The following is a 12,691-nucleotide window of genomic DNA, read 5'->3' as shown; positions in this document are numbered from 1 at the left end:
GGAAGGGCAGGCAGGAGGCAGACAAGCAGGCCAGACAGGACACTATATTAAACTAATTAGGATACATTGGTACAAATTTAATATGAATTACATATTAAAAATGATAGTACATGAGCTGAGAATGTGGCTTAGTGGTAGAGTTCCTCAGTACCACATACACAGAAAAAGCCAGAAGTGGCACTGTGGCTCAAGTGGTAGAATGCTAGCCTTGAGCCAAAGAGGCTTAGGGACGGTGCCCAGGCCATGAGTTCAAGCCTCAGGACTGGCAAAAAAAAAAAAAAATGATAGCACAGAATAACTGTGTTTTTGGTTCATCTGCTCATTCTTTTGAGTAGCCTTCATTTTCTCTGTTAAAATGGCAGCACAAACATAAATTTATTGACCTGGAAAGGTATTTCTTTTTTTTTTCTTTTTTTTTGGTGGCGGGGGGGGGGGGGGTCCGGTGGTGGGGCCTGAACTCTGGGCCTGGGAGCTGTCCCTCAGCTCTTCAGCTCAAGGCTAGCACTCTACCACTTGAGCCACAGGGCCACTTCCAGCTTTTTTCTTTTTGCTTATGTGGTACTGAGAAATCGAACCCAGGGCCTCATGCATGCAAGGCAAGCGTTCTACCACTGAGCCACCTTCCCAGCCCCAGTGGAAAGGTATTTCTATATAAAAGCTAGCTACAGTGCTGGGGTCATGGCTTAAGTGGTAGAGCACCTACATAGCATGCAGGAGAGTCTGAGTTCAAACCCCTGTACAATAAAAAGAAAAACTGGTTATAAAATATATGGTCAGGAGGGAGGGATGGGATGGTAGGGGAAAAACAAAGGAGGAGGCAACAATGCTGGATAAGAAATGCACTCATTACCTTGCTCATGTAACTGTAACCCCTCTGTATAGTATTTTCACAATAAAAAACTTATTTAAAAAATGTATATATATGGTCAGCTGGGCGCAGTGGCTCACGCCTGTAATCCTAGCTACTCAGGAGGCTGAGATCTGAGGATTGTCATTCAAAGCCAGCCTAGGCAGGAAGGTCTGTGAGCCTCTTATCTCCAATAAACCACCAGAAAACAGGAAGTGGCACTGTGACTCAAGTGATAGAGCACTAGCCTTGAGCTGAAGAGCTGAGGGACAGCGCCCAGGCCCAGAGTTCAAGCCCCATGACTGACAAAAAAAAAAAAATATGGTAGGGGTGGGAAAGTGACTCAGTGGTAGAGTGCTTGCCTTGCATGCATGAGGCCCTGGGTTCAATTCCTCAGCACCACATAAACAGTAAAAGCCAGACGTGGTACTGTGGCTCAAGTGGTAGAATGCTAGCCTTGAACTGACAGCGTCCAGGCTCAGAGTTCAGGCCCCATGACCGACCAAAAAAAAAAAAAAATGTATGGTCACTGAAATATTATACATCCAAAATAAAAATGAAATCATGTCACTAAAGTGTAGGAAAATTGATGGAACTAAGAGATCATATGTTAAATGGATAATCCAAGCTCAAAAAACAAATGTCATTCATTTGTGGAAGCTAGACCGAAAGGATATATCTATTCATGAACACGTATGTATACATACATATACACATAAATAGACACACCAGATATAATTCTAACTATAGGCTGGTTTAAGGGTAGGAGAAAGGAAAAAAGAAAAAGGGTGAATAATTTCAAAGTTCCTTGCAACTATGTTTGAAGGTGTCATAAAAAATGTCAATGAAACATGTGGGCCAATAGGATTGGGTTATTCTGATTAAGGTATAATATATACCCACCTGAAATGCCATGGCAAAACTCTGGTCAATTAATATCCACTAAAAAGACATGAATGTCAGGAAAGTAAAATAGGTTCTGTTGGTGGGGGTGGTTGTCAGCAGGTGGGTATTGAGCAACCAGGAGGGTGAATGGGGATGACTATGATCAAAGTGCTTTATTTGCATATATGAAAACAATAATGAAATCTATTCAGATTGTTTTAAAGGGGAAAGAGGTTAAGGGAGAATGGGGATGGTAAGTGTGATATATATATATATATATATGTATATGTGTATATAAAGACATTTAAAATGTATAGTGATAATATTTACAAATATGCTATTTATATACAAATTTTTTTAATTTAATTTAATTTTATTTGAGAACATACTGTACAGAGGGGTTACAATTACATTGGCAGGATAATGCATACATTTCTTACCAAGCATTGCAGCCTCCTCCTTCCTTTGTTTACCCTTCACCTCCCTTCCCAGCCTCCCCCTTCCCCCCCACCCAATCATACCCCCCCTCCCCCCCACACACCGACATTGTAAAGCTTGCTTTGACATGACATTTTGTAATTCTCCTTGTTGCAACAGGTCCACCTGAATCCTTAAACGACTTGTTTGTCCCCATCGCCTCCACATGTTATACTGACATCAAATATAGTGAAAGCGGGGGTTACACTGTGGGGGAGGGACTATATACAAAATTTTTATTTCAATATTATATCTAAGCCAGGGGCAGTGCACACCTGTAATTCCTGCACTTGGAAAGTGGAGGCAGAAAGATTGCTAATTTCAGGCTAGTCTGAGACTATACAGCAAAAGCTCTGTCTCAACAAAGACAGCTAAATGCAAATATAAAAGGATATACACCATGATTTCATTAGTAGTTATTCCTAGGCAGCAGGATTTCAAGGGATTTTAACTTTGTATACTGTTTATCCATATTTTTTAAAAAGCAATACTGTATTTTATGGTTTTCTTTTTTTAATTTTTTAAATTGTGAAAATACCATACGGAGGGGTTACAATTACGTGAGCAAGGTAATGAGTACATTTCTTATCAAGCATTGTTGCCTCCTCCTTTGTTTCCCCTTCCCATCCCTTCCCATCTTGTTTATCCATATTTTTTATCCATATTTCCATATCCATATCACTCCCTTTCTCTCTCTCTCAGCTTGCTATGTATATTGGGTTTGACCTTGATTCAAGACTCTCCTATCTCAGCCTCTTCAAGACTAGGATTACAAAAATAAGCACTACACTTAGCTTTAATTTTAATTTAATTTAATTTTATATTTTTGTTGGCTGTGGATCTTGAACTCTGGGCCTGGGCATTGTCCCTGAGCTCTTCAGCTCAGAGTTAGCACTCTACCACTTAAGCCACTGCACTGCGCCACTTCTAGCTTTTGCTGCTTATGTGGTGCTCAGGAATCAAAACCAGGGCCTCATGCATTCAAGGCAAGCACTGTACCACTGAGCCACCTTCCTAGCCCTAAATTTTTCTAGTAAGGGAAATTGACTCATATCTGCAATCCCAACAACTTGTGACAGACACTGGGAGGATCATGGTTTGAGGTCAGCCTAGGCAAAAAGCTCCTAAGACTCCTCCATCTCAAGCAACAAGCTGGTCATAGTGGCCTGGTGATCCCAGCAACACTGGGGACAGAAGTATGAGGATCACAGTCCAAAGTTGGCCTCTGGCAAAAATAAAGATATCTAAAAAAAAAAAAAAACTAAAGTGGAAAGAACATATCTGGACCTGTGTTGAAGACCCTAGTACACTAAGAGATAGAGGGGTGATGCGGGGGGAGGATTTGGAAAATAAGACCAAAAGCACTGAAATCCAGCTATGATTTACACATGAAATTTATACACCGAATTCAGCTATTTCCACATACCTTTGTCTGATGCTGCTCTTTTAGTGCATTCAAGTAGGAGATGCTCTGGTTCCCATGGTAATATTTTTCCTTTCTTCTTTCCACGCCTTCTTTTAAAGTGATGAGCCAGAAAAATTACAGATAAAGCACTTACTGCTGTTACCACAAACAACTTTTTAGCTACTGGTGAAAACTTGATCTGGAAAGGATGGAAATGGTTTGAAAAAAAAGTCTTATTTGTTCACTAAAAATAAAGACATGAATACTATGCTTATTCTTAACCTGTTTCTAAATATTATGAAAAGATTTTAATTTTACTCTCTCAATGATAGCTAGTCCATTAGATTTTTTTGGGGGGGTCCGGTCGTGGGGCTTTTACTGTTTATGTGGTGCTGAGGAATTGAACCCAGGGCCTCATGCATGCAAGGCAAGCACTCTACCACTGAGCCACCTTCCCACCACTCCTACCATACTTTTTTTTTTTTTTTGTCAGTCATGGGGCTTGAACTCTGGGCCTGGGCACTGTCCCTCAGCTCTTCAGCTCTAGGCTAGCACTCTACCATTTGAGCCATAGTGCCACTTCCGGCTTTTTTTTTCTGCTTACGTGGTACTGAGGAATTGAGCCCAGGGCCTCATGCATGCAAGGCAAGCGCTCTACCACTAAGCCACCTTCCCAGACCCTCCATTAGATTTTTAAGATTTTATGTGTGTGTGGTTTGAACTTAGGGCCTAGGTCTGTTCCTGGCATTCTTATTTGCTCAAGACTGAATGCTTTATCATTTGAACTACAACTCCAGTTCCAGCTTTTTTTGGTAGGTTAGTGAAGATAAGACTTTTTCCTGCCAGGGGTGGATGTGAACTACAATCTTGGTGCACAGACACTGAGCTTCTGCTTAAGGCTAGTACTCTACCCCTTTGGGCCACAGCCCAATTTCTGGTTTTCTGGTGGTTAATTGGAGATGATACTCCAAGAACTGTCCTGCCTGAGCTGGCTTTGAACTGTGATCCTCAGATCTCAACCTCCTGAATAGTTAGGAGGATTACAGGCATGAGCCACTAGCACCCAGTCTCAGCTGATTTTTAAGATATTTTAAGGTGGGGCTGGGAAGGTGGCTCAGTGGTAGAGCACTTGCCTTGCATGCATGAGGCCCTGGGTTTGATTCTTCAGCACCACATAAGCAGAAGAGGCCAGAAATGGTGCTGTGGCTCAAGTGGTAGTTAGTCTTGAGCTGAAGAGCTGAGGGACAGCACCCAGACCCAGAGTTCAGGCCCTACAACCGACCAAAAAAAAAAAAAAGATATTTTAAGGTAATAATTTATTACATACTGTTCTGAAGCTCTCAAGTAAACAATGAATATTCAGTTGAATATTCTACTATGAACAGCTTTTTGGCAAGTAATGGTTATTTCATACAACTAAATTTTCTATCTGGACCATTACAAGATTTTTAAGTATAGAGATAATTAAATCAAGACATTTAACCTGAACCAATTTTTTAACTATCTAAAAAAATTTAAAATAGGACTCAACTTCTAAATACCAAATAAATAAGCCATTTTTATTCATAAATTATCCAACAAATATTTCTCAGAATCACTCAAGTTGGGCACAGCAGAAGCTAGAGGCTTAGGCAGAAGGATTTTAAGTTTGTGGTGGGTTATAGATGAGACCTTATCTCAAAAAAAAAAAAAATACAAGGCTGGGAAGGTAGCTCAGTGGTAGAGCGCTTGCCTTGCATGCATGAGGCCCTGGGTTCGATTCCTCAGCATCACATAAGCAGCAAAAAGAAAAAAGCCGGAAGTGGTGCTGTGGCTCAAGTGGTAGAGTGTTAGCCTTGAGCTGAAGAGCTGAGGGACAGCTCCCAGGCCCAGAGTTCAGGCCCCACAACTGGACCCCCCCCACAAAAAATACACCTGGAACTGGAGATATGACTCAAGTGGTAGAGTGCCAACCACTGGCAGGAGAAAAACATCTTAAAAAGTCCCAGACTGAGCTACAGATTGAAATATGTTAAGTACCTTCCACTACTCAGGAAACGAAGCATATACAGAAGTGACAGATATTGCTTTACTGAAATTGTGTGAGAACCAGAGGTAAAGACAGATACACTAGCAAGTATAGGTAGGACATTTTCCAGGGTAGACCATAAGTGAAGTCACAAATGAAGTCTCAATAGATTCAAAAAGACAGACCTTATATACATTGAATTTTCGCTGGCCACAGCACCATGAAGTGAAAACAATAACAGAAGTAAAATAGAAAATTCCCCTAAACTGTGAAAATTAAACACATTTTTAACCAATTAGTCAAAGCAATCACAAGGGAAATTAACGAGATAGAGACAAATAAAACACAATGTGTTAAAATCCACAAGATACAATAAAAGCAGTATTTAGCTTTATACCAATAAACTGCCAATAAATTATACGACTTATATTAAATAACCAACTCCTAGAAACAAAAATTTGCAGGGCATGATAGTGCACACCTGTAATCTCAGTACTTGAGATGCTGAGGCAAGAAGATAGTGAGTTCCAAGGGGAAGGGCAGAGGGGGGAAGGGAAGGGAAGGAAAGAAAAGGAAAGGGAGGGAACGGAAAGACAAAAGAAAACAAAACAAAAGGGCGATGAAAAAAGAGGACAAAAATTATCAAAAAAAAAAGACAAAAGAAAAGAAGAAAAATGGCAGAAATTACCAAGACTAAATGGTTAATGGAAAATTTAAGAAGATCTATAACTAGTAGGGATATTGAATTCGTAGAGAGTAATCAAAAACCTCCCAACAATCAAGCACCTGTGGCGCATGCCTGTAATCCTAGCTACTCAACAGGCCGAGATCTGAGGATATGGAAAAACTGCACTGCTGGTGAGAATATAAAGTAGAACAGAATGCATGGCACTTCCTCAAAAAGTCAAAACTAGAATTCCTCTAAATAGCAATGACATTTGTTCCTGGATATCCAAACGATCTGAATGTAGGGTCTTGAGGAAATATCTAATCATCCTCTTCACAGCAGCATTATTCACAACAGTTAAAACACAAAGGCCACTCAACATGTCCATCTATAATCACAGCTGAATAAAGACATACAATGGAATAGTAACTCTAGAGGTGTGGCTCAAGTGGTAGAGCACCAGCTTTGAGAGAAGAAATTTAAGCAAGCTCCTGGGTTTGGGAAGGTGGCTCAGTGGTAGAGCACTTGCCTTGCATGAATGAGGCCCTGGGTTCGATTCCTCAGCACCACATAAGCTGGAAGTGGCACTGTGGCTCAAGTGATAGAACGCTAGTCTTGAGATGAAGAGCTGAAGGAAAGCACCCAGGCTCAGAGTTCAGTCCCACAACCGGACCCCCCCAAAACAAAACAAAAAAAAGAATATGAGGCGCTCTGAGTTCAAGCCCCAGTACTGGCACGAAAAACAAACATATTATAAATATAGCAAAAAAAAGTGAAATAATAAAAACTGAGTAGTTTTAAAACTAATAAACATTTTTTACTGTACCACATAAAAGCATTGGGGGATAGGAGTGTAAATCAATGGTAGAGCATCTGCTGAGCATGACCTGGATTCAAACACTAGCACCATAAAACAAAACAAAACAAAACCCTCAGACGAAACTGAAATCCTGTAAACAGAACACGCTCTAAGCAATAGAATTATGCAACTTGAGGCTAGCTTTGTTTGTTTACCTGAGAGAGTGAAGAGTACCAAGACAGAGGGAGATCAAACACTCTCAGAGCTGCTGTCCTCAAGGGAGGCTGTGATTCCCTTACTGTGTCTTCTGACATGACTCTTTGAAGGCAACTAAATTAAACATAGAAACTTATTAGCCACACAGATTCCCTTTGACTTTACCAATGCAAAATACAAAGTAACATGAAAACTCTACCAGCCTTTTTTATAGTTATTATATTATTGAAATTGGATTCATGACTTGCCAAAGAAGCAAAAGAGAAAATGAGCTAGATTTACATTTAACCTTAGCAAAAATATAACTTAGAAGTGATTTAAATGGGCTAGATTTAAAATTCAAACTCAGGCAGTAGACTTTTCTGAGAAAATTGCAGGTTCTAGATTCTCTTTTCTAGTCTGCTTATCAGTGTTTAGTCAATTTCTTCATGCAACAGCAGAAGTGGGCCAGGGTTTGCTGGATGGATCTGGAAGAGACTCCTGGGATAGGAAGGAGTTCTAGAGTTTACTGACTGGACTTTATTGCATTTAGTCTGATACTGTTTCATTTCAAAGATAGTCAAAGAAATGCCATATACATGCTATGTAATTGTGATACTCTTTTAATATGCAAGCCACAGCTCCATATCTGGCTTTTTTGGTGGTTAATTGGAGATGAGTCTCAGTGATTTCCGCCCAAGCTGTCTTTGAACTAGGATCCTCAGATATAAGCTTCCTTAGTAGTTAGGATTACTGGCACCCAGCAGCTATTTACTTTTTAAGAGATGGGGGTCTTCTCTATGATGCCCAAGCTGGTCTACAATACCTAAGCTCAAGTATTCAGCCTCTTAAGGGCGTGGGACCACAGGCATCTGCAAGTACACCTAGCTAAAAAGGACAGATACTAAAAGGAGAGGCAGATGTTACTCAGAGATATCTTTAAAGCAGTAGATCCTTTATAAAATCATGGGTGTGGATGGTTAGAGTGTATATTTCTGCTTTATACAACTAGTGTACTCAGCTTTATATTTATTAATGGTCATGTGGTATTAATATACAAATTAGCTTAGAAATTGATTCATTCAAAGAAATGTACTATATAGTGACCACAATTCTTATATATGCTACCAAATACATTCTCTCTGAAATAAAATAATATGGAAGCAGAGTTAATTAGTCAAAAAAGTTTTTCATTAGCCTGAAATCAAGGAATCCTAAAGCATATAATATTTAAGCTAGGTATCTGTGGCTCATACTTGTAATTCTAGCCACTCAGTAAATTGAGATCTGCAGATCCAGGTTCAAAGCATCCTAGGCAGAAAAGTCCAAGAGACTATCTCCAATTAACCAGCTACAAAGCTGGACAAATATATCTTGTGAAAAAGACTATGTTTCTCTAATAACCAGATTGTTTTGACCAACCATATTACCTTTTCTTGGTTGGTGTGTTTGCCTTTAAAGAAAAACAGAAATACTAACAATAATTCTATAAGCTTCCTTGACACATTTTCCATAGGTCCTTTTTTTATTTTTGCCAGTACTGGGGCTTGAACTCATAGCCTGGGCACTGTCTTTGAGTTTTTTTTGCTCAAGGCTAGTGCTCCATCACTTGAGCCATAATGCCATTCCCAGCTTTTTCTGTTTATGTGATATTGAACCCAGGGCTTCATGCATGCTAGGTAAGCACTCTACCACTAAGCCACATTCTCAGCCACCTAGGTCCTTTCTTTCTGCATACATCTCTTAAGATCTTTTTCTAGACTCCAGTAGACCATCCCCTTTGGTTTAATACTTGCCGTTTTTTATGGAAGGTGTCAACACCATTAAGTAGTGGTTTTCTTTCAAATCAGGAATAGTAATCCCTTTTAATGTGGGGCACACTTACCATAACTTTACTGGTGACACTGCAGTGTCACCTACTCTGCAGTGTCTCCCTACTCTGTTCTCATCACAACTTGTAGACTCCATTTCAATAGTTTAAATTAAGTATACATTTCAACCAATCAACTATGATATAGACACACTCCTGAGAAACGTTGAGGAAATCATGATGAAACAGGCTAGTGAAAAAGTCTCCATGTGGAAAATAACCAGGGGTGTAGGAAGTCTAGCAGGGTACTATTTGCTTGATTTTTATTGTTGTTTGTTTTTGTTATGTGTTTGCCATTACTGTGGCTTGAACCCAGGGCCTCATGCATTCTACATACCCTAACTTGTTTTTATTGAATATCAATGAGGAAGCTAATTCCAAATGTATGCATGATTAACAGAGTGATGTTGCAAAACTAGATAATTCACTTGGTTACAGAAATACCACAAAAAATAAGAACTATTATGCAAATTTGGAAAAGGGATTTTACACTGTCACCCCAAATACCGTACTACAGTACTCGATTCTTTCCATTCCAACCACTGAGGGTTAAACGGGTTATAACTTGGGTTTACATATTAAGTAGCCTTAAAATTCTAGTCTACAATTTTGACTTTAGCAAGCAGGACAGAAACCCTGAACTATCAAGGCAAATCTATACAAAGGAAAGATGTTTTAAGTGTGCCAAAATGCTTAGCTACAACTGTTGTTGTTGCTGTTATCATCATTATTATTATTGTTATTGTCTTAAAGGTCTACTTCAAGCAGAGCCAGTCCAACAATTCCAACCAGAAAGGAGACCAGAGGCCACAAACCGCTTGGTGCCCGCCCTGAAAGCACCTGCAAAGAGGCGTCACCTCCCACACCCCAAATCTCCACCCGGGAGCGAACCCCGATTTCCTCCCGGGTCTCCCGCCCCCTCCCCCGGGGTGAGCCCACAGCCTCTGCGCCCCACTCCCCCGTGGCCCTCGCCCCCGTCTCGGGAGGGCGCGTTCGGGGGGAGGGGTAGACCCCAAGGACGGAGCCCCGCCCCGCCCCGCCCCCCGCTACGTCTCTCCGCTACAAGCCCCCGTACCTGGCACCCCCGGCCCAGCGCGGCCACCCCACACCCGCTGCCCCGCCGCAGCCCGGTGCTCGCCGCAGGCCGGCTGCTGCAGATGGAGTGCTTCCGGGGTCAGGAGTGGAAGGTGAAGGGAAAGTGGAGGGGACCTCCTTGCCTTCCTACGTGGGGGGCTGCGTGGGAAGCAGCTCCCGCCATTTTTGTTCAGGGTAGCGGCTTCTGCCAGGCTAGATGCATACAAAAACTGGGATTGTATTGTACGCACCGATCACTAATTAGTATCGTATTTTGGCATCTTTTATAGGCTCTGGTATGGTTCTGCAAATCTGATGAGAACTATGCAGTATTTACCCAAGGGGAAAAATGCACATAGAAAGCTGCTACCGTATTAAAATTTCTGTATGATTTTATCGCTATTAAAATTAAATCATAGAATTCTGTGCTTATATATGTATGTCTACACATGTGTATGTCAATATATGCATGTGCATGTAATAGATGCAATTTCAAACTCCAGACACCAATCGCAAATTGAAAATTAAGAACTTCTGCACAGATGCTGGTGGCTCACACCTGTCATCCTAGCTACCTAGAAGGCTGAGATCTCAGGATCACACCATTAACAGACACACAGCAGAAAAATCCAAGATCTTGACTTCTATCTCCAATTAGCCCGCAAAAAGCCAGAAGTGGAGGTACGACTCAGGTGGTAGAGAGTACCACTTGTGAGCAGAAAATTAGTAGTGTGAGGTTTTGAGATCAAGCCCCAGTACTGGCATGCTCAGGTGGATGTGTGCTCACGCGCACACACACGCACGCATGTGTATACACACACACACAAAATTAGTTTGAAAAAAATCTGCATCTGTTGTCTAGGTATTTAAATGATGAAAAATTTGAAAAGTAAAAGACAAATTGCTGCATCACTATAAGTTAGAAACATTTCCAAATTAAAAAGCTTAACCTTTTCCATATGTTCTCATTTTTTAAATACGAAAGTTATAAATGTGCTCATTTCCTTCACTGTGCCATATACCATACTTAGTACTAAAAATACTAGTATGAGTAGAAATGGAAACATATATAATAATGATATTACAAAACATTGTATAATCAGCATAATAACATCACTAGAGAATGTGTTCTAGAATACAACACAAAGAAAAGTCCTAATAGCCTAGAAAAGCCCAAAGTCTAAGAATAAGTGAAGTTCACTTCTTTTTTTTTTTTTTTTGTAGTACTGAGGCCTGCACTCATGGTCTCATGCTTATTAGGCAGAGACTCTACTGCTGAGCGACACGTCCAGTCCTTATTTTTCTTCACTGGTTATTTTTGAGATAGGGTCTTGCTTTCTGCCTATATGTACACCAAGCCAAGATCTTTCTATTTTTTGCTGGCTGATACAGCCTGGAGAACAGTCTCACACAATGAAACAGCTTCTTCCTTTGACATGGAGTCTTAACAGATTTGTTCTGGTCTAGGCTGATTTTGAACTCAATCCTCTCAACCTCAGCTCCTTAGATAGCTAGGATATGATGCCACACTATGGGTTGGTAGGTGTCAAATGAAATTTATTTTTGCTTGGGATGGCCTAGAACTACAATCTTCTCAGCTCCAAGTAGCTAGCTAGGATTACACATGCAAGCCACTGTTTCCTCTAGGGAAGAAAGGAGAGAGAAAGGGAGAGAGAAAAAGGAAAGGAGAGGGAGGGAAGGAGAGAGGGAGAGAAATTAATTTCAAAGGGCATTGCCTATATAAAGAAAGCAACATGGAGTAGGAGAGGCACAAGCGAATGTTTTGCCTTTCAAGACAAAAGATTGTAAACTGGGCGCCGGTGACTCTTACCTATAATCCTAGCTACTCAGGAGGCTGAGATTTAAGGATCGAGGTTCAAAGCCAGCCCGGGCTTTTTTTGGTTATGGAGCCTGAACTCTTGGCCTGGGCCTTGGCCCTCAGCTCTTCAGCTCAAGGCTAGCGCTCTACCACTTAAGACACAGAACCACTACCGGCCTTTTCTGCTTATGTGATGCTGAGGAATGGAACCCAGGGCCTTATGCATGCAAGGCAAGCGCTCTACCACTGAGCCACCTTCCCAGCCCCTCCCCCCCTCCGCCCCCCACTCTTATCTCCAATAAAATACTAGAAAGCCAGAAGTGGCATTGAGGCTCAAGCGATAGGAGCGCTTGCCTTGAGCTGATAGAGCTGAGGGACAGCACCCAAGCCCAGAGTTTAAGCCCCTCAACAAAAATAAAAGAAAGAAAAAGGATTGTAAATTATGCCCTCAAGGACAGGTGTGGAGGCTAGGGACCTCCAGTGTGCTTGTCAGGCAGGCAGGCTACTGCTGAGCCACTTCCTTATCCTTTTTTTGCACTTGTCCATCGGAAATTTTCTTACTCAGAATTTAAGTCAGTATTTGCTATTTATGACATTGGGTGTTCCTTTGATCCACTTATCTTTTGATTACTCTTGTTTTTTCAT

General features: G+C 41.1%; 1 protein-coding gene across 1 annotated transcript in view; it reads right to left on the bottom strand.

Annotated features, from left to right (window-relative positions):
* The window catches only part of Miga1 (mitoguardin 1), a 67,999-nt gene extending 57,689 nt beyond the window's left edge, over positions 1–10,310 (bottom strand). The window contains exons 1-3 of the mRNA XM_070007335.1: positions 10,229–10,310; positions 7,304–7,418; positions 3,636–3,813 (exon numbers count right to left, since the gene is read on the bottom strand). Of these exons, the coding sequence (XP_069863436.1) occupies positions 3,636–3,813; positions 7,304–7,402 (277 nt within the window). The 5' untranslated portion in view covers positions 7,403–7,418; positions 10,229–10,310. The remainder of the gene's footprint in view (positions 1–3,635; positions 3,814–7,303; positions 7,419–10,228) is intronic.
* Positions 10,311–12,691: the final 2,381 nt, after the last annotated feature.

The sequence above is a fragment of the Dipodomys merriami genome, unplaced genomic scaffold (genome assembly GCF_024711535.1).
Source record: "Dipodomys merriami isolate MVZ:Mamm:240054 unplaced genomic scaffold, mDipMer1.0.p SCAF_7, whole genome shotgun sequence".
Lineage (NCBI taxonomy): Eukaryota > Metazoa > Chordata > Mammalia > Rodentia > Heteromyidae > Dipodomys > Dipodomys merriami.
The sequence above is the reverse complement of the archived record's forward strand: the minus strand, read 5'-3'. Positions and strand labels throughout refer to the sequence as shown.